General features: G+C 38.8%; 4 protein-coding genes and 1 non-coding gene across 8 annotated transcripts; 1 reads left to right on the top strand and 4 right to left on the bottom strand.

Moving 5' to 3' along the window:
• Positions 1-1,073: 1,073 nt before the first annotated feature.
• Positions 1,074-5,940, bottom strand: LOC117953489 (high choriolytic enzyme 2). The gene is made up of 9 exons (XM_034886597.1): positions 5,693-5,940; positions 5,546-5,597; positions 5,380-5,439; positions 5,115-5,267; positions 4,908-5,025; positions 2,781-2,959; positions 2,582-2,663; positions 2,369-2,493; positions 1,074-2,278 (listed from the first exon to the last, which is right to left on the bottom strand). Exons 1-9 carry the CDS (start codon positions 5,762-5,764, stop codon positions 2,265-2,267), a joined length of 855 nt encoding a protein of 284 aa, XP_034742488.1. The 5' UTR covers positions 5,765-5,940; the 3' UTR covers positions 1,074-2,264.
• Positions 5,941-6,698: 758 nt separating this feature from the next.
• LOC117953490 (low choriolytic enzyme) lies at positions 6,699-9,074 on the bottom strand. Its single transcript, XM_034886598.1, has 9 exons — positions 8,732-9,074; positions 8,607-8,649; positions 8,462-8,521; positions 8,191-8,346; positions 7,931-8,048; positions 7,405-7,583; positions 7,140-7,221; positions 6,925-7,058; positions 6,699-6,815 (listed from the first exon to the last, which is right to left on the bottom strand). The coding sequence occupies exons 1-9, from the start codon at positions 8,789-8,791 to the stop codon at positions 6,796-6,798; spliced, it is 852 nt and encodes a 283-aa protein (XP_034742489.1). The 5' UTR covers positions 8,792-9,074; the 3' UTR covers positions 6,699-6,795.
• Positions 9,075-9,253: 179 nt separating this feature from the next.
• Positions 9,254-9,326, bottom strand: trnak-uuu. Its single transcript has one exon. It is a non-coding gene; the product is annotated as a tRNA-Lys (tRNA).
• Positions 9,327-11,785: 2,459 nt separating this feature from the next.
• Positions 11,786-20,611, top strand: ankzf1 (ankyrin repeat and zinc finger peptidyl tRNA hydrolase 1). 4 transcript variants are annotated; one of them, XM_034886542.1, is made up of 16 exons: positions 11,786-11,801; positions 13,523-13,680; positions 13,769-13,887; positions 14,007-14,109; positions 14,189-14,400; positions 14,488-14,597; positions 14,723-14,876; positions 17,375-17,597; positions 17,696-17,794; positions 17,974-18,147; positions 18,274-18,390; positions 18,491-18,773; positions 18,880-18,991; positions 19,082-19,249; positions 19,321-19,391; positions 19,545-20,611. In XM_034886542.1, exons 2-16 carry the CDS (start codon positions 13,551-13,553, stop codon positions 19,669-19,671), a joined length of 2,202 nt encoding a protein of 733 aa, XP_034742433.1. In that variant the 5' UTR covers positions 11,786-11,801; positions 13,523-13,550; the 3' UTR covers positions 19,672-20,611. The 4 variants fall into 4 exon arrangements, with proteins under 4 accessions (XP_034742433.1, XP_034742434.1, XP_034742431.1 ...); XM_034886543.1 differs by lacking the exon at positions 11,786-11,801 and adding an exon at positions 13,098-13,181 and having other exon boundaries at positions 13,521-13,680; positions 17,977-18,147; XM_034886540.1 differs by lacking the exon at positions 11,786-11,801 and adding an exon at positions 13,098-13,181 and having other exon boundaries at positions 13,521-13,680.
• Positions 19,534-25,062, bottom strand: glb1l (galactosidase, beta 1-like). The gene is made up of 16 exons (XM_034886558.1): positions 24,838-25,062; positions 24,158-24,327; positions 23,924-24,074; positions 23,337-23,397; positions 23,146-23,240; positions 22,887-23,067; positions 22,723-22,781; positions 22,505-22,626; positions 22,250-22,290; positions 22,028-22,146; positions 21,846-21,920; positions 21,682-21,771; positions 21,438-21,551; positions 21,152-21,283; positions 20,534-20,761; positions 19,534-20,450 (listed from the first exon to the last, which is right to left on the bottom strand). The coding sequence occupies exons 1-16, from the start codon at positions 24,901-24,903 to the stop codon at positions 20,253-20,255; spliced, it is 1,902 nt and encodes a 633-aa protein (XP_034742449.1). The 5' UTR covers positions 24,904-25,062; the 3' UTR covers positions 19,534-20,252.
• Between the last annotated feature and the right edge of the window lie 1,752 nt (positions 25,063-26,814).

Here is a 26,814-nt window from a genome sequence, read left to right as displayed (position 1 = left end):
AGAGAATGTGTGATCAGGGGCAATTAAGGATTTTGGCACAGGGGGAATAGTTAGTCAGGGGGTCATAGGGGATTTTATCAGAATACAGCATAAAAAATCTATTTGGTAATATAGGAAAATATTGGATAGGATAGAAGGACACAATGTAATTTTGCCAAATAAAACATCCATCACATACATTATTAATTCCACTTGTTTTTATTTTTTGTGTCAAAGTACAATACATATGTCATCATATTTCGGCATTAATAGTTTCCTTTTCTTTTCTGCACTTTTGGTTGAACCTTGAACACAATGGCCTCCCCTCTAGACCTGCCCCTGTGTGTCAAAGGTTCGCATGATGTGGTGATGAACAAAAACTGAATCATCAGAGAATCTGCGACTCCCTAGTGTTACAAAGAGAGAACATTAGTCAGGGACAAAAACGTGAAAATACAGGCTGCACTGTGGTTACTATCAACTATGGCTACAACCCTACAAGTCGCCTATATGTCAATTTTCTACCTGTAATAGTCTATATTCCTGTATTTGTTTAAATACATCAGATTTAGAGCAACAATCACGATCTGGTGTCTACATATGGGCTGTAAGGGAAAGGGTGAAGAAGCGACCAGATGTGACCTGATCTGATTTGAGTTAGTTTACAGCAGTTTTTATCATCCACAAATGACAAATAAGAAAGTGAAACTTAATAAAAGGCCAGATAAATATATTGTCTTCGAGCTCTCAGGGTTTTGTCTGACTAAAGGCTATGCCCAATATGGCATTACATTCTTATAACAGCCTGCTGTCTAATTAAGCTATAGTATGTCCAGGTTGGTAAAAGTGTCTAAGTGTACAATTTGGTAACATGGCATCTACAGTAACACATTTGGGATCTAATAGTATCCCAGTAAACAATATTATGATCGCAGAGCATTCCGAACGTTTGCAGCAAACGTTCCCCTTTCGTTGTCGTTAAGATCGATAATGTTGTCAGACACTTTTAGTAACAATCTGACCCTTTCAGTAGCAAAAACTATTCACTTTTATTGGACAAAAACCTTATCCCGTTAGGTTATATTGCAGCTCGGTTTCCGCTGGCCAGTCATTGCAAACTTGCTCAATACTGGACCAAATTCAAAGATTTTTGGTAACATCAGTCTATTAGACACAAATGCATGGGGAAATGGCGTCCAGGTTGGATAAAAACAGTGGTCACCCTTTAATGCAGAGCAGACCACCCTATCGCATGTTTTTAGTAAATACCAACTCATAATGATCGGCGGTCGATCAATCAGGGCATGTGACCACTGTATGTTTCTCTATCTTTAACAAGCATACCCCTCTATTGGTACAGCAGATATTAAAAAATACAAAAACATGTGCAATGTTTGTGTTGTGGTGTTAATGTTTTTTTTTCTCTCCACACCTCACAGAACCAGAACATGGACTGAGGAAGAGGAACTTTTGTATCAGATCTTTGACATGGTTGGTTATTCAATGTGTTGTAATGTATACCTGTGTATACGTGTAAATATTTTTTGTCAGTATATCTGTGTCACATTATGTCTGAAAGATTAAATGTAGCACGGAAGCATTTGCAAATATTAAGTGCAATTTTACATAATATAGATGACAGTAAATACTTTATTGTTTTTTGAAGACAGCATGTCTAAGGTAAAGACTGGTAGGTCTACTAACAGTTTATGTTGTGTGTAGAAGTGAAGGAAGTATTCAGAGCCATGACCTCCACAAGGAACGCAGAACTGAAATTATATTAAACATATTGTCACCATAGACGTTATGGTTGTAAACTATATAAAGTGCCTTTTAATGCCTATTAAATTTGCACACATCACTGTCTATAGTAGCAATAAATGTGAAATGTAAGTCCCTGACTGACTTCCATCAGTGCCATGGAGAAGAAGGCAGAAAATTAGACAAACTAATTCAGAGAAGGGATACAGTGATCTAATTGGTAGCAGCAGGCATTTAACACTCTACACTAATTTCAGCTATTTTAGAGAAAATACTTCTTTTTACTTTCCACTTTATTTCACTTTACATGTACGCCAGATTAGTAAATTGTATCCAGAACTAACTAAACACAATCTAAATGTACAGACTGGAATCTGTGATAATAACTGAAGCTAACAGAATGATGAAATTGCTTTAAAGTAATTTTGCCCATTTAATCTACTAAAGACCACAAGTTACAATTAACCACTTTACACAGAACAACAACAACAGAATATACCTGAATAATAACACTCTGGATCCAGTCACTCATTGACACCTGTAGTGGGGAGTAGAGAGAAAATGTACTCAATAATTTTGAATGAAAGAAAGACTTTTTTTCAACCCGGATGTGTGTAAGTTCACCTACCACAGTTATATAGGATGTTTATTTTATGAAGATCTAGATTACTGGGTCCATCTCGCTGGCCTATTGGAATGTAAGGATCTGGTCTGGGGATTATTGTTGGTCCACCATCTTCAGAGAAGGCATATCTGGAGAGATACATGAAGTATATGGTATTGTGACACTCCAGCAAAACATGTAAAACCAAAAATGACGTTACCTCAAAGAGCAGCTCACCTTCCATAATGCATGACAGAGTTGTAGTCATATGGACTATTCAGATTGTTTGTCACCTGTTTCCTGAAGTTATGAATTTGAGCTGTAAAAACATAAAAGATAGAACACAAAACTCAATTGGTGAGGAAAGGATTAACTCTGTGGACAGAGCTTTCTGAATGCAATGACACAATGTTGGGAGGTCATCATTTATCCAAACCTGGCATTATGTTTTTCCATACAATTGAGACATACTGGTCTCGGTCTGAGCGAGACTGCTCATGTACAAAGCCCAGGGCGTGCATGAACTCGTGGGCAGCCACTCCTGACCACATGCACCCAGGCGTCTGCAGGGACAGGGTCTGGCTTCCTCCAGTCTGTCCCAGGAACGACCAGCAGCTTGGGGTACAAAACCGGAAATGACGTGTCATCACTACATTTTGCAAAATCACCAAATAAGAGTCCTCCTCTGCAGCGCTGTGGAGATAGGTCTGGCAATGTGAGACTTAAAGCTGCAAAATTAATCAAATTTTAATCATAATCACGATTTTGGCTTCCCACTAACTTTGCATGATCAAGCGATATTTTAAATGCGTCATTCCCTTCATAGAATGTTCCGTTTTTTTGTTTTTTTCTACACGCGTTACATGACCCATTTCTCCTGTGTTTGTATCGCTCCTCTTACTCTCCGCGCAGCCCCGCCCCCATTAACTCACACATGGCTCCCCGGCAACAGAGACACAGCGGCGACAGCGCCAGTCCACACTTCTGAAATTTGTCCACAGTTTTAATTGTTATTAACACAGCTGTATGTTGTTAAGCATGAGAGGCCAACCTGTATTTGTACCAGTGTTTCCGCCGGTAAATCCATGTCATTGTGGCCACCACAGCGAAAAGCACAGAAGAAGTTATTGACTGTAACTGACTTCAGTTTGTTGAGTAATAGCGTCTGAGACAAAGCCTGCTGGAGCTGGTTGAGAGATGTCACCCATGGCCAGAATATCATAGTTCATAAAAATGCAGTGCAGTGACGATACAGACATTTTACGTGGGTAACTCCGCTGACCCGCCTTCCAACCGGTGCTGGACCTATTCATAATGAGTCGGCCATCACTGTATGAGAAGCACATGCTTCAGTCCCCCTCTCTCCCCATCTCTTTCAATCAGTCTGTTATTCTCAGAGATCTTTTTTTAAAACCCTGTCTCTGCCTTTTATTTTAATCTCAATCTGTCTTAATACAAGAGCTTGTGAAAAGTGGCTGCTGACTTAAAACATAACATTTTAAAGTCAGTTAAAGTGGGGAGTAAAGGAGTTTGTAGGATTTGATGCTAGGAAGTGTGGAAAGCTGGTTTAGCCAAGGCCAAAAGAGAAGAAGGCTAAATTACAGGTGTTGGCCATGCGAGGGGCATGCGACAGCAAGGGGGGGGGGGGGGTCATCTATAAGACTTTGATCCATGGAATTTAGGTCTCAGTTCAGGGACGCACTTTTAAACAGTAGCACTTACTTTTTTGCTTCAATTTCTTAGTTTTGCAGCTCAGTGAAGCACTTGAAACCATTTTTTATTAAAAAAAAATATATAATTTACATACAATATAATTGTGCTTCAAATTCAAAAAAGTATTAACTACACCTTATTCTTGTGGAGTGTGATAAAAAAGGTGACCTTGAAATTGTGGCATTAACAGTGACGCAAGAAAAAATGTGGTTGCACCTAAATTTTGTGCTGGTGCACCTAAATAAAAAAGTTAGGCGCAACAAAGACACAGAGTTAGTCTGGAGCCATGGCACGTAGCTTTAGTGGCAGACTTTTGTACGTTCCACTGTTGGAATCCTCTACAGTGAAATACAGTCACACTACAACGGTTAAGTTTTTTTTTTTTTTTTTTTTGCATTTTACCATTTTAGCCTTTAATCCAGTTACTACTGTAGCTAACGTTAACGTTACCTGCTGTGATGTGTTATTAGTGTTTACTAGCGTGACATGCAGCGATGTTTCTGTTGCCTCTAACGTCTGTTTTGGAGCATCAGAGAGCAACGCAGACATTTAAGTGGCACCGCAATGAGGTACCGAAATCCTCGTTGATATTTTGTCCAGTAGATAACGGGCATACAACAAACAACTTCAAAATAAGAGTAGTGTAGCATAATATGGATGTGAAAGCAGTTATAAATAGCCTATGTGACAATCAAACTGTTTTGGTTAAAATTAACAAATAATCATGATAATTAATCGTGATCTCAATATTGATCCAAAATAATTGTGATTATCATTTTGGCCATATTAGTGCGGCCCTAGCGAGACTACACCCGCAGTGAATTTCAAGACATTTAAAAGTCATGCTCACCCATATCTTGGCTGAATATCAAGAAAGCTGCCTTCATGAGTGCGTGGAACAAATTTAATACATGTTCCAGCGGCAATGTCTTGCATCCCAGTTTCTATGGTGATTCTGTCCATGTCATCTACAACAACCAGAAACACTTTGAGTTAAACAGAAAGATTTGGACTCCCAATGCATTTGCAACACCTCTTTAAATCTTTAGATTCATACCATATAGTGGAGAGATCATGAATGGAACATAAACAAATCCATCAACTGATTTAGGCCACAGACAGGTATTGCCAGGGCAGGTTATTGCACTCCGTATGTATGGCGCTGCAATATCTCCATCTCTGATTGACAGTCCTCGGGGAGCTCGCAACCCTGATGAGAAAAATCCTTTAACTTAATCCAGGGTATTTAAAAAAAAAAACACACGCCCATACATAAAACAACTTAAATCAGCATAATTTCATATCATTCCCAGTTTACTTACTGCTATTGATTTCTAGGATTTGATCCATTGCATTCATTTCATCCCGGTCTGTAATTTCATCTGAACACAAAACAAAGACAGATGCAAGTCTCCCTCATTTCCAAATTATTATTAAAATGAAGAGTACAATTTACATGCATGTAAGAGTACCTTTTACAGGGCCTACCTGAGTATGTCCTTCTTAATCTCACTTTTCCCTCATGCACTCCAGTAGAATTCTGTAATACAAGGGTGCATATTAATACATTTGGCTGCAAAGCATGACAAAACTAAAAGGGTCTTTTGCTCTAAAATAAGTTGTTTTGGTACTGACCTTAACAGGTAGAGTGTACACCTGGGTCAACAAGCCAAACAAGACACCCAGAAGGATCATGGTCGAATGCATTCTTGTGTTTCAGCTTGGTAAACCAGTTTCCATCCACAGTCTTCCAGTGCAAGAGCTAAATGAACTCCTCACCTCCCCTGAATCTATATACCTACTTCGTCTCCAGTGCTTTCTACTGATAGGGCACCTGTTCTATCTGGAAGCATGATTAAAGTCCCCTCATCATCCAACGTGTGTAATTTACTCAAGTCCACTGCTGATCCGTAACAGGTGGTCCTGATGCTAACCTTCACTTAGCGCATGGAAGATTCAGCACTTTCAGAAATGAAGAGACTTTCAATGTGTTTTGCTTTGGGATGCACTACAACTCAGCAGTTGCTATCGGGAGAATAACTGTCCACCCACTCCAACAGACCAGCAATTTGTGTCTGACTGTACTGGTAACCAGTGATTTTGCGATAAACTATCAGTTTATAACTGTCTATTTTTTCACATAGGTAAATACATAAAAACAAACCCTTATCCTTTTCCAAATATTATTCCTTTTTTTTAATCAAGGGGGAAATTTGAAGGGCAATGATTGAATAAAGAATTCCATCTGTGGGCGGTTTATGAAATGTTGCCTACGCCACTGACAGAACAATACTATAATATTGCTGTATCTGAGTTAAGGGTGCATGGTTTCAAGTACAGATATATTCTTGTCATACCACAAATTGCTTTTTTTTTAATCAAGCAAGGTATTTTCTTTAGTCTACCTCTGATTAAAACACACTTCCGTCTATTTTTCCTTTACTGTGATCAAATGACCTTTACTTTAATTCTTCCAAAACTGCAAGTTTTCTTCACATTCAAGTAATCAGTTACTGATTTTTTTAAAATGACACATGCTGTATAAACAGGGCGGATAAGGACAAAACACAAACACCCCCGCTTATTTTCTCAACCTTCAGCGACATGTCTTGTTTAAACAAATATAGAGAAAATGCTAATAGAAAGCTTGAATCAATCTTTATTGAAATTGTTTCCATAATTTAGATCAGTTTATTATATTAGCTATTACATTTCTGTTTCACATTTAATCAGTTTGGTTAGTATCCATCCATGCCACCTGCGTAAAGAGACAGAAAAGGTGACAAGGTTTATATTTGCCCATTTTGCAATACAGTTCCTAGCTCTGAAATAATTACTGGAGGTTAGTTAGGATGTTTGGTACAAACCACATTTATAAAGTTTATTGATTTTCATCTGGTCAATGTGGCTTAGAGTCGATGCTTGGCCCAGCTTTATGTTCTTGCTGTTCTGGCTGTTCTTAGGAATGATTGTTGGCTCCCCATCCTGAGAGTAGGCATACCTAAACATATATGCATGTTATATCATACGACATAAGCCACATTATAATATATTGATTGATCTACATGTAATTATTACTTACATCCCAAAGTGCATGATTGAGCCATAGTCATATGGTAGGTCCAGACTGTCAGTCTTAAATTTCTCAAAGTTCCTCAACCGATCTGATGGAAATCAGAAAATACTTTAAATATTTGCGAATTAATCATTTGTATTTTTTTACACAACGTTAAGCATTTTAAACCTCAGTTTAAAAAAACTGGTGTAGAATGCATTATTCTTCAATTTTCCACTTGTAGAGAACTCATTCCCCAATGCCACCACCCTTCCTGTCCCTTTAAATTTACCTCTCCAAATGTTCGGCCACATGATGGTGACATAGTTGTCCCGGTCAGAGCGAGACTGCTCGTGCACAAAGCCTAGGGCATGCATGAATTCATGGGCGACCACTCCAACCCGGAGGCAGTCGGGGCTCTGGAGAGACACGGTCTGTCTTCCACCACGCGCTCCAAGGTAGGACCAACACCTGGATTATCACCGACACACGCGCACATACACACACACACACACACACACACACACACACACACACACACACACACACACGCACACACACACTCATTAGAACAACTTTCAAGGAGTGACTTTAGTGCTGAACCATAGAGGAGGAAAGTTAATATTAAATGATAATTGAAGGTTTATTCATTTAGATTATATGTTCTATAATTATAATTATTATATTTTGAAAAGAAAAACTGCTGCTACTAAACTCTCCCATTTCTTCCACACGAGTAAAAAAAACCATTTTGTCAAAGGAGTAACATTTTGAAAACAAAGACTGCAGGGATCAACTTTCCAAACAAATGCTCTCACCCAGACTTTGGCTGGATGTCGACGTAGTCTCGCTGGTGAGTCTGAGGAACAAACCGCACACAGGTACCTTTCTCTATGCTTTCCATTCCTTTCTTTATCATCTTTGTCTCAATTTCAGCTAGTCATTTGTTTGGACAGAGTGGAAAGAGAAGAGACAATTCATAAATCATCCAATACAAAGGTGGTGAATCAAAAATAGTACCAGACTGTAATGTATTGCATCTGTTTACACTTTTACACAGAAAAATAAAATAACGTACAGTATTCAGGTGAGAGCCTGTATGCAACATAGACATGTCCATCCACTGACTTAGACCAGAGGCAGCTACGGGCAAAGCAGACTTTAGAGCGCCTTCCAGAAGAAACAGCAATGTCTCCATCTCTGAGACTGGTAGTGCCATCTATGATTCGGGAAGCTAAGACAGAAATCATAGGAAATAAAATTATTCTGGACATGGCAACATGAGCTCATTTGTTAGAGCATGTTGTGTAAAGTGCAAAAAAAATGCAAATACATTGTGTGCAATATACCTTGGAACTCATTAGTTTTAATGATTTCATCCATTGCTGTCTCATCATGCTCTTCACGTTCTTAAAAAGGAGAGTTTTTAGTCAGCGTGTGCGTTTTTACTGCTGTGTCACATTAACATTTAGATCCAATCCAAATTGCATTTACCTTTATAGCCAATGGGGCCCCATTTTGGGCTGAACAAAAAAGTCTGCAAAAAAAAGTCAGACAAAGTTGTTTGCAATTCTGGTGCAGTCTGTTTGCAGTCCCACTCCAATCCCATGCATATTTACCTGAGCATGTACCGCTGAGAGACAGGTAGAAACCAGGCACAAGATGATAATCTGCTCCATCTTTCCAAGTCTGATGGCTTCAGTGTTGCCATTTTTCTGGACAAACACCTAGCTTTATAGGTGTTTCCAATCACTGTCCAGAGATAATACCCATGATTATCTCAGGTAAATTATAAGTTACTGTTGTTTGTTTGTCAGTAAGTTTAATCCCCAAATTAGTTAGATTCATTCATAAACAACAACTCCATAGTAGGATAATGTGATGTTTCACTGTGGGTAATAACAGCTCCACTTTAATGACTAGTTTTAAATTAAATGGTTTAATGTTTGGCATAGGTTTTTGGGCAATTTTAGGCTTATACATTTAACTGGAGTGGTGTTTTGTTTCTACTGAAGCTACGTTTACCAACAGTTACTGAACGGGTCTTCCAATTTCATATGATAAATAACACTCGCAAAACCCATGTGTTAACAACACATTCTCATCTTCAATATGTTTTGAAAAGAAGAAAAAAATATTATCGCCCGAACAGGGACTTGAACCCTGGACCCTCAGATTAAAAGTCTGATGCTCTACCGACTGAGCTATCCGGGCTCTAAGGAACTCACTCGGAAGTGCTTTACTTAAAGGGAGGTAAAGATGATGACGGCAGTACGGCAGCTCGAAGCTAGGTAGAACGTATAAGAAACACCGCGTACGTATACGTTATACCATGGCCGCTTTTTCTGGCCATACAATTATGTCAGAACACGGAAATTCTACGGTAGGTTGACGCTAACTTGAAGCTAACCTAACATACCTAGGTAGCGTTAATTAATAATAAGCATAGCCTACATTTGCAAAGTTTGATGTCGGTGGCTACAACGAAATACGTCAATACGTTACGAATGACCAAGGATAATTACATTTAACGTTACATTTATGTTGACAAAGTGAGTATTATTGCATCTTTGTTAGAAAACGAAGTATGTTATTTTCACGTGTTCACCCCTCTCACAGGATCAGGTCAAAGACCTGCAGAATGCCATCCAAGAAAACAATCTCAAAGTGTTGGAGGCCCAGCAGAAAAGACTTCGTGCTGAGGAAGACTTTATTCTGTGGTAACGTTACCGTTTATCAAAATCCGTGTGTAGCGTTGGATTGGTTAATTTGAGTTGAGGAGAATTTGGTCTCAGGATTAGAATGTAAAACACTTTCGGTCTTCAGCACCTGTCCTGCCTGTGACGTTTCTGCATACGTCACACGGTGATTATCCATAAAGTGGTTATCGGTCCATGTGTGAATTCATGTTTAACATTTCACATTTGACTGTGGCGCTAATTGACAGTTGCCATCTCAGTTTCATAAACGCCATTGTAAGCCAAAGGGAAGTATTTTTCTATACTGTTATAGTTAGTTTGTCAACTTTTTTTATTTATTTAAATATTAATTCAGTATCCATACTCTTAGATGAATGTTAAAAGGAAGCTTTTCCTGGTCCCTGAAACACTATCTTTAATCTCTGTCATGTTTCTGTGGCCCATAGGGCTAGGCAATGTGGCCTAGATGGATCTTTTATCCCAGTCAGAATTTCTGAGATGTAGGCCTATTGGATGTTTTGTTTCACCCTTCAAGGAAGTGAATCTAAATCCTTTTTATATGATCAACCTGAGTTGATAGCTTCACTTTAAGTTGGCAAAACAATAGTTGTACTTAAGGCCCTACATAGATTACTATCACATCATTCAGTGTTGAATTTGTTCATTTATATTTTTTATGAGTCCTGTTCCCATTTGCAGTACCAGAGAAACTGACCGGAGAGTGGATTTAATGAGGGACAAAATCGGAGTTGTTAACGCGTTGCAGCATCTGGGTTATCTGCTGCAAGAGGAAAGGCATCTTTCTGAACAACTGAATGGTCAAGCCTCTGCAGACGGGTAATGTGCTAAGCATAAAGAGACAAGAGAGTTAACCTGCATAAACCAAACTTTTTGCTTGTCTGATGATGATTTGACTGTATATTCAATCTCTTTAAGAATGGAAAGGAATGATTTGCAGGAAAGGAGTGAGCGTGTCACAAACAAGGCAAGAAGCCTCGCTGCTGAAATTCTGGAGGTGAAAGAGCATCTGGCAGAGGCAAAGGCTTGTGATATAGCTGGTAAGGGGAACATGGGGGGGGGGGGGGGTCTATATACTGGTAAACTTTTAATTTAACTTTTAATTTAGGTAATTTTCTACCTTTCTTTGCCAACAGCAAAAGCTTTGATCCAAGCACCAACTGGGAAATCAAAGAGAAATTGAAGCAAATCAATGTTTTTAAAAATTAAACAGTTTTTTTTGTAGATTACAGATTTGTTTTTAGAATTGCATTTTATATTCCTAATTAATTGTCTAATATATACATATATTGTTGCATCTAATAAAATGTTTTTATTTAACAAAATACAAACACTTTGTTACATAGAATGTTTGGGTCTCTATGTATACTTTACTGGTGTAATTATTTTACAGCCAACTTTTTACTTCTACTCCTTACATTTTCACGCAATTGTCTGTACTTTCTACTCATATTTTAAAAATAGCCTTGTTACTCCTATTTCAGTTTGGCTTGTTTTCATTCGGGCTTGTCATCGTTCAAAAAAACAAAACAAAAAAATCCCAAAACAGATGAGTTGCGCCATCCAGATAGAGGGAATCCTTTGCCCTGATAGATTCCTGCAGCTATGCTTGGATGTACATTTGCATTCCAAAAAAAGGCTATTGATAACATTCCTCCGAGGTTTGACTTTTTGTACCATTAAAATACTTAGAAGCAACTAGTCGTCAGATTTTCCGCCTCGTGAAACACATGTCACTGCTCAGTAGTAGGCTACACATATTAATGCATTTGCATTGTACTTTAATGCGGCCATTTTTAATGGGCATGAAGGCTGCTGAAACAGGTGCATCCCAAATCTTTCAACATTAACATTATAGTCATTATGGCCTTTAGAAAAAAGTTTTTGGGGAGGTGGGGTAGTGCACTTTAGGCCCCTATGGTGGTTTCCTCCAATGGCATTTTTTTCCCCCTTACATTGCTTATACTTTTATACTTTAAATAGTTTTGAAACCAGTACTTTTAGACTTATGTAAAAAGCTTGAGTTGATACTTCTACAAGTCTTTTTAAACCCTAGTATCTATACTTCTCCCTGAGAACTGAATGTGAAAACTTTTGACCCCTCTGATCTTATCAAAGGCAGCACAAAAATAGCATAACTGTGCCCACAATGTGGTTACACCCTTTGTAGAAAAATAGTTTTTAATTTGATAACGACACAATTTTTACTTAAAGTTTACTAAGTACAGGCAATATGCTTAAATGCTGTAAGGACCATTGAAAGTTGATATTTTTCATATGGGACCTGAGGCACAAAATACATTCACTCAGTAGGCCCAATGCACAACAATTTCCATTGTCATAATCAATCCATCCAGTATGCATCCAGTGTAGTTGTAGTTTAGTTTTTTTAGTTTATGAGACTATATTTCTACTTTGGTTTCACATTTTCTGTAAACATTGTTATGTGATTTTTTTTGGGGGGGATATTTGAAAAATTTAAATTACACTTGACAACCTTTTTGATTTTCCCTGCAGCATTACCCTTTTCCTTGTTGGAGTTGTTTTTGGAAAAATATTGGTTTTGGGAGTGTAAAATGTCTACCCTTGTGAAAACAAACTTCAGCAGTAGAATGTGAAAAAATAAAGAAGACCTATAATAGATTGGTTAACAATAAAAAGCAAGTGGTGTTCAACTGTTACATTGGCTGTTAACCCTAGACAATGCAATAAACAACATTGAAAAGGGCGTTGAATACAGAAGGAAATGAATAGCCTTTATCTAAAAGGATCATTTTGCAGTGGCTTCACACAATAATTGACCCAATATTGCGTGTGTATGTGTGTGTATTTGTTTATATATATATAAACACTTATAAAAGTGTTAGCCTAAAAAAAAAAAACTAAACTAAAATACTTAAAGTACCAAAACTAAAACAAATTATTATACAGAATGGTCTTTTCAGAGTACATTTTTATCACTGGATTGTAATTAGTGTTACATGATTGACACTCGTTTTGCAGAACATGGCTTGTTTTTATTACTTTTTTTTATTCTTATCTTGACCTATAATCATAAATTGTGCATATGTTACTTTTTCGCTTTGATAATCTAACTGCACCATGACTAAGTAAAAAGTACAATAATTTTACGGTAGAAATGCGGCCAATTTGTACAGTACAAAGTAAATGTACTTAAATCACATCTCAATACTGCTATTGGGAATCATGGGCTATTTTCTGTGAAAGTCTTCTCATTGACGCGTTTTTGACGCATTCGAGCTTCCGTAGAATAGATATGTCATGCGGAAACACCAGGGAAACACCACAAGGCAGCATTCATACCACGATTTTTTCGAGCCATCATTTTATGGTACGTTATTTGCTATAAAGTTAACTTACTGTGGCTATTATACTTGAAGGACTATCATAAAAGCACAGACAGCACAGCCTTTCAATAAATAACTACTTTCACTGCAATGGCTAAAGTTACACGTCTCGTTCTTAGAGCAGATAACGTTAACGTTAGTCACATTACATCAGATAAGATAACTGGTAGTTTTCAGTAATAGTGGTTTAGCAATTGCCAGTTTACAACAGTAATGTTTTAGCTAAGAGTTTGACTAATCTGTTAAAAACAAACAAGTGTAGTTATTATTGTGACCCCTAACAAAACGTACAGTACGTTTCTTTTTGTAATGTCTTAACGTAGCAGGTAACGTTAATGAGGTACAAATAGGAAATGACAACGACGACTGGAAACGACTACCGCTCCATCTTTCATTTGTGCCCAAATGACGAAGCTTTGGTTGGACTGAGAAAAGTGAACCCCGTCTTAAAGCAGGCTGTAACAACTGCCCCAGTCGCAGACGGTAGGAATGAATTGTAGCTGTTGTTTCTGTAGTAAATAGCATCATTTTCTGTCTATTTGAAACTAGCCTTGTGTTGCCTTCCTCATAGAGTTGGAAAACAAATCACCAGAAGATGACAGACAGCGAGAGTCCAGCCTGGTTAGAGAGGTGTCCGACAAGATGGTGTGCTCAGCCTGCAAATGCCTCTTCACTGCTCGTGAGGAACAGGTGACCACACAACTTCAAACTCTACTCTATTAGTTCAAAACAGATCTGTTGATGTACTGAATCTGTACATGAGTATGTGTTTTAATTTAAGTAATTCAAACTTTGTCTTTAAATTTCAGATTGAGCACTACAAGCTTGACTGGCATCGCTTCAACTTGAGACTAAAGATTTCGGGAATGCCACCAGTCACAGCTGAAGAGTTTGAAAGGAAGACCGGAGCTGGTGAGGAAACGAGAATCCTTAACAAGAGCGACGGGCTGTTGAAGTGTTTAACCGTTGATTCATTTTCGTTTATTTACAGGAGACATGTCAAGTATCTCAGGCTCAGAGTCCGATTCAGAAGAAGACGACTCAGATAGTGAGAGTGGGGGAACAAGCAGCAACGTCACCGGCACTGATAATGAGAGCTCAGTTGAAACCAGTTTATTTACTGGCCGGGCCTCCAGCAAGGTGTTTTTCCACAACTCAGTTGGGCAATACCTTTCAGTGTTCCGCTGCATTCTGCGGGGACAGGTGAGACTCAGCAGGTACAGTACAGTGTGTAATGTGTATGTTGACATTGATTTATTTATTCTAATTTTATGTCCTTTAATATTTCAGTCCGATGATGATCAAGATGTGGTATCCTCACTGAAGGCCATAAGTCAGAAAACTGTGTGGGTCATTCTCATGACAGGTGGAGGACACTTTGCCGGTGCTGTATTCCAAGGGTGAGTGGACAGTGTTTTGGGCTTTTTTGCTTTAAGTACCTTAGATTACACATAATGGCTGTAATTGTAAGTGTAAAAGGAGACCCAGGTGAGCACTTGCCCAACACAAAGCATTCATTTTACAGAAAAGAAGTCCTTCAGCACAAGACCTTCCACCGATACACGGTGCGAGCGAAGCGAGGCACTGCCCAAGGACTTAGAGACTCTCAGAACCGCAGTCACACGCCCAAATCTGCAGGTGCTTCTCTGAGGCGACACAATGAGGCGGCACTAGTCAAGGCAAGATTATGGTTCATTTAACAAACAGCACTACCTTTTCTTTTTTGTTTTCCTTTACAATGATAGTTTTCTATTTTATTTACAGAGTACAAACTAATTAAAGGGACAGTTCACCCCAAAATCAAAAATACATACTTCCCTCCTACCTGTAGTGCTATTAATCAATCTAGATTGTTTTGGTGTGAGTTGCACATAGGGTGGGAATCACCAGACGCCTCCCCATACAATATCATTACGATACTTATGCCACAATACAATATAATTGCGATTTTAAACAACTTGCAATATTCTCCGATATACTGCAATGTATAACCTTTTTTCCAACTTCAATTTTTTTTCCAATTCCAAACGATGTCCCCAAAAGGAAACTTGGTCAACAGCTGTTTTATCTAAAATTATACAGTTCTGTTTGTTTATCTCACTTCAATTTTATTGCTGCAAAATGGTATTGTCAAGCAGACAAACTGACCAACAAAAATATAATAAAAGATCCATACTTGGTGCCTGTGTATTAATATAGTATTGCCACTGAAAATATCATGATACTATGCTGTATCGATTTTTTTATTTTTGAGTGTTTGAGATATCTGCTGTAGAAATGTCTGCCTACAGTAATGGTGTCCTCCGGGCAGGGACGTCACTAGGATTGAAAGACAGGGTGCTTAGCCCCCAGGGTAATTGTAACTTGCGTTAGCAAAATCTTTGCACTCACATCTTTTGTTACTGTATTAGAGCTACACTTATGTCAACAATCAGTTAACAAACCAAGATGCTAACAAGTAAAACGTGACAGACATATCCTCTTTTTCCATTTCTACTCTGTTCAACAAACGTTACTCTTAACGTTTTAACACATCAAACCTGCATTGGGAATCTACTTAGGCCAGACTTTGCTCATGATATGTTCTTCTGTAAGCAATGACAAATGCTATTTGTCTGCTCATGTCAATGTATGCTAAAGTAATAACATACTATTTATAAAGAAAGAAGAAAGAAAAAATAGGCATAAAAATATAGAATAAAATAATAGGCACCACTGCATACTTTATCATGTAAGCTATTGATATGGATCCTATTTAAAGTGGCTACTGTGTAGCTAATGGTAAGCAGGTAATTAAAAACAACTTACTATCTTACTCTGTATCAGTTTGTGTAATCAATCTTCCTTTCACCATTAGCGTGTGAATCGGCGTGTGTGGCCGGGAGGGTGCATAGTGAGTTCAGACCAAAGAGTAGTGACGAGATGAATCCTCCGGTTACTTGCAACGCTCCGGTCTACAATGCTCTGAAAGCTGCAGGAAAGCTGCCAGTTCACACCAATGCAGAGACGGTACGGTGCATCATCTTGATAGCATAGCTACTCTTTGTACTCTGAGGAAGTACATGTTTACACTTTGTTCTGTGATGAGGTTTGCAGGAGTTGTTCTCTAGAAAGAAAATAGTTCCTACCTGAAAGTGCTCACAACCAGATCTGTGGATTATTTTAACTGGGTCATAATTTCCTGAAAAGAGACATTGCTGTTGAATTTTTCAAAAGCATTTTTTTGGCGCTTTGAGCACCTCAAGCCAAGTTCCATCTCTCCATTATATCTCTACAGCCAATATTTCCAACACTGGACCAACTCAAACCAAATCAATCTACATTGATAAACAGCACTTCTGTAGTGACCCTATTGCCTTTCAATAGAACGCCACCACGGTTGCTTAGTTGATGTTTTAGACACGTCTTGTAAATGACCAAATTGTCCAGGGTTTCCAATAACAACACAGTGTATTTTTTTCTCTTTTGCAATACAAAAAAATACAGCCACTTTGTTCCTCTCGTATTCTACTACTCTCTTCTCATAAATAGCAAAAATGTATCAATCATCTAGCGCACGGTCAAACAACTGTTTGCTTCTCAATTTAAGCAACACCTGAGTGCAGTTCTCTTGATTATAATATCTTACATCTAATTGACAAAGAACTACAGCCCTAAGTGGCAGGAGGTTGAAAACAAAAACACAAAAAAATGCCTTTTAAGAACTATATGTATTTTTGATTCTGGTGTGAACTGCCCCTTTAAGCTATGATGTTCAGTCACATGGCTGATAATGATCCATGTAACCCTGATGGTATCTTCTTCTGAATTCCATTTTTGTTCTTGAGCACCTATTAAAATATTAATTAGGGTATCTATCCTTCTTTTATTAGTGGCGTTTTATTTACTTTTGTGAGTGTGCCGATGCATCCACAGAGCCTAGGTGTGTATTCATGTAAAGAGTTTGCTGTCTGTGTAAGGGTCGCTTAAACTCTTCGTTAAACACATACTACTAATTATATTATTGTTCAATGCTTTAATTAAGTTGTATGAACTAATACAATTCTGAAATTAGAAAGAAAACTACGTAAATTGTTTCAGTGTAGGCCATTCTTGGATGTGTTTTTATTCTACCTTAATCATAAAGTAAGGTAGCAAGTTTGTTTTCCCGTGCACACATTTTTATAATCTTTTACAGGAGATTCAGGATCTTCTGTCTAGCTGGGCTGAACATTTGAAAGAGGCCTCTGCAATATTTGTACGAGCCCCCAGCTACAATAAAAGCATCTTTTTTGGTGGTCGTGCAGCTCCTTTTGACAAAAAAGATCCCAGGGTCCACACAATTCCATTTGCCACTCGCAGGGCAACCTTTCGAGAGGCACAGAGGGTACACGAGGTGCTTTCCACCATCCATGTTTATGGTGAGCTGAATTATATCCTTGGAATAATGACATGTTATCTGCTCATTGTCATACAGCCAGGCTATAATCAATACTGTGTGCAAAATATCTTGTTGCAGGGAAAGACACAGACATGTCTGCAGTTTTCAGTCCATCTAAGAAGGCCTGGAAGAAATCTGTTAAACTCCGAGCACAAATACATACCAGTCAAGAGAAAGGTAAGTTTAAGAGGTTGCCTTGGACACTGCGGGCCTACACTCTATTGCACTTGAAGTGAACTTGATGTGGAAAAATATGTCTCACTAAAATTAGGAGTTAATTTATTGATGCCTCAACCCAAACTTTATGTACTGTTAATGTTGGTGTTATAATACACTTCCTATATTTTTGGCGTCAGCAGAAGAAAACGAAAAAAACGATAGCTCTGATGAAGTAGAGGGTGGAGAGATCCAGCTGGAGATGGTGGAGGCAACAATAGGAACTCTGGACCTCAGGGAGTCTGAGATATATCCCTCCAGGCACAGGAGGAGGAGGAGGAGAAAAAAGGAGGAACCCAAACTTCTAAATGAGGGTAGGTCTGCGCCGTTGTGTCGTCACATAAGTGGCTATAGTGGCTACAATACAGAAATCCAAGAATGCGTATTTATCACACAAAGGTTCTGCAGTGTTTATGAAATTTCACATCCATGTGTGACAGAAGCAGACAATCAAGAAGAGGAAGTGCCAGTGGTTACACCGGCAGAAGACGCGCCTCGAGAGGCGCAATCAAAGAACAAGAGGAAGAGGAAAGCACAGAGTAAGAAACCACTGGAAGGTAAGCGCTTCTTTGTCATTACTGTTTATTAACTTGCAACTTGCCACCTCTGTAATATATAATGTTTAAGATACTCATTAAGCTTTCTGTGTCTATATAGAAACTGTTGATGAGTCATCAGAGTATGGCCTGAGGGATGAAGTGTTCACAGCCTGTAAGGTTGGGGATACAGATACTCTATGTAGAGTCCTTCAGCTACCTGGAGAAACGTCAGAGAGTCGAGAGCAGTTGGACAGCAACCCTTCTGATGTCCCAAGTGCTCTAACTCTCCTTAATAAGCCCATTGACTCGTCTGGGTTCACGTTGCTGCATGTAGCCTCAGCAGCTGCACAAAAGGCAGTGGTCAGGCTGCTCCTGGACGCAGGAGCCGACCCAGCCTGCAGGTATAAAAACAATATAGTCAAGGGTAGTAAAGGTCAAAATTCAGTTTGATAAATTGCAGCAATTGCAGTGAACATATGCCCAGACTTTAACAATATTCCTTTATAGGGATAACAAAGGGCAGACCCCGTATATTGTCGCCCCTGACAAAGACACAAGGAATGTGTTTCGTAAATACATGGCTGAGAATCCTGACAAATATGACTACAGCAAGGCGCAGGTAAGAATCTACAGTCAGATTTTTGACATGTATGCCATTAAATACTTGCAGAGCACTTATTTTTATGTTTTTACACTCGCACACTTCAAGGTCCCTGGGCCACTAACTGCAGAGATTGAATCCAAAAAGACGGAGAAGAAAAAGGCACAAAAGGCATTGAGAAAACAACGCGAAAAAGAGCAGAAGGAGGAAAAGAAGAAACAAGAGTTGGAGGCAGAAGAAAAGAAGAGGTTTGCATCTCTGACTGATCGTGAAAAGGTGAGTTAACGTGTATTTAATCACAATGTTGTTTTTTCTTGAAAATGTTAACGTTTCCTTGTTGTTTGTAGAGAGCTCTGGCAGCAGAGAGGAGGTTAGCGGAGCAAGTTGCTGCAACAGGAGTTGGCCTCTCTAATGTGAAGTAAGTCCCCCCAGAGCCATCCTTAGCTTAATCATTATATGAATTAGGACTTAAGTAATGCTGTAGTGTCAGCAAGCACAGTACTGTAAATGCCCTTTTTTTCCCACCAAATGTCACTAACATTAAATGGGCTTGTTGTTTGTCTCTCTCCAGGAGGTGCTGGTTGTGCGGAGAGTCTCTGCTTGGGAAGATCCCATTTCAGTATCTAGAGTATTCCTTCTGCACCCCTCGCTGTGTCCAGGCACATCGAAAAGCCAACACTCTTCCAGGCAAGACCTAACTCTCATGTATAGAACACCCATTTGAAACATTTCAGTTGAAAGGAAGCCACTTGTGCAGCCTTGAAAGAAGAAGAATATGGCTTGTCAGTGTGCCAGTTTCATTTTGAACTCTAAAATGACATTTTTAACATTTATTATGGCAGATGATATCAGATAACTGGATGCATATACTGTATGAAAACATTACGCAATAAATGTATAATTTATTCACTATTCATTCTATGTAAAAAACGAAAAGAAAATGCAGTAAAAAGCTGTACTACGGTTTATATATCACTGTCCTTTCTGCCACCGGCGTCAGTGAAACAAACTCCTCGATGAATCACTGTTTACCTGAAGCTGCTGTTTTGAAGCAGTTTTGGATTGGGATGATAAAGAATTGGCTACAAATGATACAGCTGATTAGACACTGTAAAAAGAATACCACCAAAATAATGCGGAAAAAAGCATGGAGCAAATTTCGTGAAGTGAACTGTTCAGAAGACTCTGCTTCAGTCAAACTTCTTCATACAGATTTGGGGATGTATAATTTTACAGCTAAATGTTTAGAAAATGTTGTGGCACTAAACTAAGTGCTCTGTTAAGACTTTTTGACATTAAGCTGAGGCCGGTCCATGAAGAGAACCCGTAGGTGTGCTGGGGCCCCCTCCAGCTCCAGCACTGTGATGTTGTTGGGCAGGGTGGTGCTGAGTAGGGGTCCAGGGATATAGAGAGTCAATTGAGGGCCCCTTGCTGGCCAGTATCGTCCCAGATTAACACCATTAATCCAAACCTGACCCTGTTATAAAAAAAGACAACAATGATTAGGATACAATAATGAAATCCTCCCACAGGATTAAAAAATAAATAAATCAACATTACCTTTGTCCATTCATTGAGTTTGAGAAAGGTGTCCCAGGCAAGGCCGTTGGGCTGTAAAGTTCCCATGTAGAAAACTGGCCCAACTGAAGGGTCTTTCTGAGGGGCGGGGAATGACTTTTGACTGTCTGTATGAGGCCATCCAGCAGCAATGGCTCCATCGATGTCCAAAGGGTAGATCTTCCAGTCAGTCAGCACATCTTTACCCAGGATCAGGTTGTTCAAAAGGCCCTGCAGTTTACATACTGTTTACCATCTAATACTGGGACTTTGTGTAGGTAGATTTAAAGCACAGTTACTATCCAACAAGTGGGAATAGTATACAAGTTTCATTTATAATTTCAAAGTTTTAGGGTTTTTGGTTTGTTACCATCTGGGACTTTCCATGGCACTATGGCTATATCATTCTTTACATTAATAATTCAAATCTGTAAATGGGTGAAAAACACGAAGAATTCGTCTATAGGAGAAGTACTTGTACAGATCAGTAATAACTGTGTATTCATGACAGAGGTCGAACCGAGAGTTCCTGCACGCTGAACCCCAAACAATGGTTGAAGTAAAAACAAGAGCATTAAAGAAGTGTGATTTACTCTAAAGGATTGGACTTTGTTTTCTTGCCTTGTAGTCATTGATCTTGCTGCCAAAGTTTACCCTGCCCATGTTCTCAACGAGGATGTCCACAGTGTCCCCCTGCTGTCCAGTGACGTTGATCACCAGCATAGTGTCTCTCTCCAAAAGACCCTGGAAAACCTGTCCACACAGACACAAAGTCATGAACATTGAAAAAAAAAAAAATGCAACCTGACATTCTATAAACACCTGGTCTTAATCTGTGATGTTTTCCCTATACCTGACCTGAAAAATCAGATTAGCTAGACAACAAAAGTTCATTGTAAAGGCTCACCCCATTGACAGATACATATGCACGGTCATGAACCCCATTGAGTGGAGAAATAAGTGGTGTAGGCTCCGAGAGGTCCCGGGGCAGCGTGGTCCGGTAAAGCATGTATCCATAGAACTGAACACAATAAACATGACAGGTTGCAGACACAACAGTCTAGAAGTTCTCCATGTTTCAAGAGGTTTACTGCCAGTACACTACAACACTAGTCCCCTCCCCTGTTGTTGCCTTCAGACAAACGCCATACCTGTTTCATCTCTTCAAATGTCAGAGGATACTGGGATTTCACTGGCCCGACGGGTGAGAGGGTGTTCAATAGACTGCTGATGTTGCCAACCTGAAAAAGTGTCTACTGTTGGGATCAATCACAACCTCTTGCTCTTTACACTTTAAAATATGAAATTGTATTACCTTTTCCAGGGTCACAAAGCCATAGGCAAACTTAGGAGTTGCTGGTGGCATAGGGCCAGAGGGAATATCCCTGAACTGTAGAGAAACAGTGATATAATTATTATATTATTATTAATCTTAGACTTATAAACAAGTATAATCAGCACATCAACATTAGTGGGTGGCAGTTCAATCAGTGGTACCTGCTTAATGACATCTCTGATGGCCAACAGCTTCTCTGTGGGGTCTCCTGCTTCGGAGAGTGGGGCATCGTAATCATAACTAGTCACCACTGAGCGGAACTTTGTGTCATGATCAGCACCTTTGGTTAGTTACAAAAAGATACATGCAGAACGTTTATCTCCATCTAAAATCATGTGAACAACTCAGATTATCCAAAACTAAGATATTGATTATAACTTTACCATTCCAGTAGCCAAAGTTAGTGCCTCCTTCAAACATGTACCTGAGAAGAGAGAGGGGTAGACTGTTAAATAGTGGAGAAACTTGTAATAATTACATACAGTACAGTTTTATCTCAAAATGGTGATTGATGCATCCTCACGGAAAGGCGGCCAATATTCTACAATCATGTGATTTGTTAACAAAATATAGAACAATTCAATAAAAGGAAATATTACAGAGAAGAGAAAGGTTTGTGAGTGTTTGGGAAGACATACATGTTGACGTTGGCCCCCATAGCTAGCATTTCTCCTAGCACTCTGCTGACCTTCTGAGCATTAACCACAGCATGTGGATCTCCCCAGTGGTCCAACCAGCCAGTGTAGAACTCTGAATTCACCTGCAACGTCATTGAAATCATTTTTTCCATCATATGCTTGGTTTGAAGTGTCAGTAATACTGCATGTTAAGATGAGTGAATCAGCGTGTAACTAACCAGGGGCCCTCGAGGTTCAAACCTTCTTTGCCGGTTAAAGGCGTTAGTTATGTTGGTGTCTGTATGAGGGGATAAACAGCACAAAGTACAACTTTACCTACAGAAGACTTCAGAAAGTACAGAATTATATCTCGTAATCATTCACATACAATACCAACACCAACCTGTGCCAAAGTCTATTGTGGCATATAATCCTTCCAGAGTCCCGCATGTCATTTCCTTGTCTGTGTTTCCATCAGTGGTAAACAGGACTGTTTCTTCACCAAGAAAGAAGCGAAACAGAGTCCGCAGGTGACGCATGTAGTTGTAGTCGCAAGCAAAGTAACTTCCATATTCATTCTCCACCTATAGCCGAATAAGATGATTTAGAAAACCAATATTAAAATACTGACTAATACAAAACTTACCCACTTAACACTCTACCTGGACAGTAATGATGTTGCCCCCGTTGATATAAAGCCATGGCTTCATTTTGGGCAGAAGAACAGCAAGCCAATTGCTGACGGCCTCAACATAATCTGGAGCAGACAAAAGAAAATCAATGGTATATTTACTATTATATACACATTTATTATAAAAAAGACAAAGACACATATAGTAGGTGCTTGTTATACCTGCGTCAGCTGAGCGAAGTATGATGTTGGGTTTCTGAAGTAGCCACGCAGGCAATCCACCCTAGGAAGAAGGAACAAATTATTATTAGTTTTTTTTTTTAAATATCAACAAGAAATAGATATATCGAAAGTGGCACATTTTATCAAATGCACAACATCACTGAAAGAATGCAGACAGGATACAGTTGGATATCATGTTTTGGATTTCTTCTTAAGGTGACTACTAATGATCCAGGTTGTCTTATGATCAGTCTCTTTCTCACTAAATTGTAAACTGGAATGCCCAATGACATCCATCCTTTTGAATTGTATTTTAAAGCATTATATATGTTAAATACAAATCCCACTAACATCATAGTAACACAGTTGCTTGGTCTACCGACATTTATTATGTAAATCTCTATACTTCTTGTTTTAAACTTTTGTTGATAGTCTGCATTTTGTTTCTTTTCTCATTTTTTCCTATAATGCCACATTGTAATTTATTGGTTTAGTGTACTTTCTTGATAATGTATCATTTATTGCGCTTTAATCTGTGATGATGTGAACAAATTTTAGTAAGACAGTTCAGAAGTTCAATTTTTTACCATTTCCCACTCTGCACAGATGTACGGTCCGGGACGCAGGATGACCAGAAGGCCTGTCTGATTTGCCAGATCCAAAAAATGCTCCAGATCTCGGTCCCCTGTGAAGCTGTGGATCCCCTGCACTGCCTCATGGAAGTTCCAGGGCACATATCTGTGTGGAGACCAAGTAAATGTACAGTAAAGACAGACCGAAAGAAAAATATGTGTTTAAGAATGATGATGTTTTGAACTTACACTTGGATAGCATTGAGTCCAGTCATGTACATCTTCACGAGCCGGTCCTTCCAGTAGTACCGTGGGATTCTGGAGTAGTGAATACTGCCTGAGATGTACTGAAAAGGCTTCCCATCTTTGAGGAAATAGTTGTTTTTGTAGTCTATAGAGAATGATCTTTCTCCAGAGGCCTGCAAGAGATGGCGTGATCTCTGGTAAGGTGCATTTAAAACTCTTGACTCTGTAATCTCCATTACCCACAATCAGCGGTGGAATGTAACTAGTATTAACTCAAATACTATAAATACAGAAAGTTTTGAGGTACATACTTGAGTATTTTCATTTTATGGTACTATACATTTCTATTCAACCACATTTTAGAGGCAGATATTGTACTTTTTAAAACTTAGTTACTTTGCAGATTTGTGTTATAACTACAAAATATAATCAACTAATACATTATGATATACATTATTATAGGCTAAGCTACCTAGCAGTATATAAAGTCCTTAACATTAGCCCCTTACCTTTAGCAGTTGCAACATTCTTTAGATATTCTGTATATTAAGATACTTTTGGTACTTGTAGGCATATTTGGATGCTAATACTTATATACTTTAACTCGAGTAAGATTTTGAATTCCAGGTGTCTTTTTAGTAGTAGTAGTAGTAGCCTAGTAGTAGTATTGGTTTCCTTCTTACCAAGTTTCCACTGACAGTCAAACAGGCGAGATTCACAGCAACAAAGAGTAAGACACCGGCAGCCATGTCCGCTGCCTTCCCGCGAGGACTAAACCTATAACTAACTTATCACTCATTTGTATAATGCTATTGCTATTTTGTCTGTTATGGTCATCTGGTTAACAGGAGGAAGCAACATCATCAACGTCCTGCCCGCTTCTCTAAAGCACTATCATGTGATTCTCATTGGGAGTCTGCTGGGTCCTAAAGGCCGTCTGGTTCACCTCAGCCTCGTCCTTGCAGAATGTTAGTTCCCCTTAATGTACTGTGGCTCTGCATGGTTGACCCCATTCAGACATACGGTTCATTGGCTGCCCTCGGTTTATTATTTTGGGTCTGAAAAATACAGAAATGTTTGCTGGATCTATTATTAGTCCACTTTGAGATAATGAAAATAGTACACTTAAACCTTACAAATGTGTGTACAGTTGGATCACTAGATGTCCCTGTTCACACACATCTTTAAGAGAGAGAAAAATACAGCTTTAACCTGAAATAATTAACATATTAATACTCATATATACCCAGCATATACTAATAATGGTGCCTTTAGAGGGTAACAATCCAAAAAATAATTAACAATAAATAGAATAAAAAAAAATCAAAGTATAAAAGTTGGTAGGCTATAAGGAAAGAGACTGAGAGTCAACCGCCATGTGATATACTGTATAATGCTGTCACAACATGCTGTCATACTATGCATTATGTAGGTTGAGAACAATTCCATTGTTTGGCATGGCAAGATAACAAAGCAGCCAGTTCAGGAAGGGTTTGCTTTATTATAGCTGCAGGACACGGCTCTGCGTCTGTCCATCTTTTCATGTTGTGTGAATGATGGTGAAATGTTAACCTCTCATCATAAAACACGCATATTTGTTTAAAGATTCAAGGGACTTTCAATATCAGGACCCTGAAAACAAGCAATTTCATTTTATGATGAGATTGTACTATTGGTGTAATATTATTAAATCAATTTGCAGTTATTCAGCTGATATCAGTTGGATGTGTGTTATAACGTCACACTTCTTACTAAGAGCGCTAGATGGCGCTTCAATACCTTATTGAGAATCAAAGGAGCTGGGATAAGGCAAATTCATAGTTTCCTAAAAAAAACGTTATGTTTTTATATTAACCTTTTTTTTTAATTACTTCATTATATTATATATGAAATTTGGAGGTAAAAAACAAGCATATTTTACATCCAAATGCTAGGGATTCATTAGCAGTGATCCCTATGTGCTCAGTCTTTTTATTTTTCCTTGACATGGTCCTGATGACATGTCTTGCACCTGTTTCATTGCATTTTTCCAGCAACAAAAATTAGCATGTCACTATAACCAATAATTTAATTTGCGTCCAAATGTGCTGACACACTCAAAAATAATCAAAGTCACAGCCGCTGGCCTGCACATCATTATGGTTCCAGAAGCTCTTTTGGTAAGTGTCAAATGTCTATAATAGGAACAATTCCTCTGTTTCTGTCTGTCCTTTAAACACGAAGCAGTTGATCCTTCTAACTTGGGTTCATAATGTTATTGTATTCTTATGCACACACACACACACACACACACACACACACACACACACACACACACACACACACACACACACACACACACACACACACACACACACACACACACACACACTTTTCCAGATGTTTCAACTCTTTTTTTCAGTCCCATCCCCTATCCAGTACTGATTGTCCATACAGTGATCTCATTTCCTGCACTGCCTCTGTATTTATCAATTACTATTTGAAGAAGATATAAGGGTGGATGCTCACAATTGCTAATGGCAACTGATCTCAACTGGAGATAGGATAAATGCTGTGGCTCTGTGGCTCATTAGCCCACTGTCAGACGCAGTTAATTGTCCTGGGAATGAGAGGAGGAACGACGTACATTGGCTTGTAATTTAGTTATGAGCGTGATAGTG

The sequence above is a fragment of the Etheostoma cragini genome, chromosome 11 (assembly GCF_013103735.1).
Source record: "Etheostoma cragini isolate CJK2018 chromosome 11, CSU_Ecrag_1.0, whole genome shotgun sequence".
NCBI lineage: Eukaryota > Metazoa > Chordata > Actinopteri > Perciformes > Percidae > Etheostoma > Etheostoma cragini.
The sequence above is the reverse complement of the archived record's forward strand: the minus strand, read 5'-3'. Positions and strand labels throughout refer to the sequence as shown.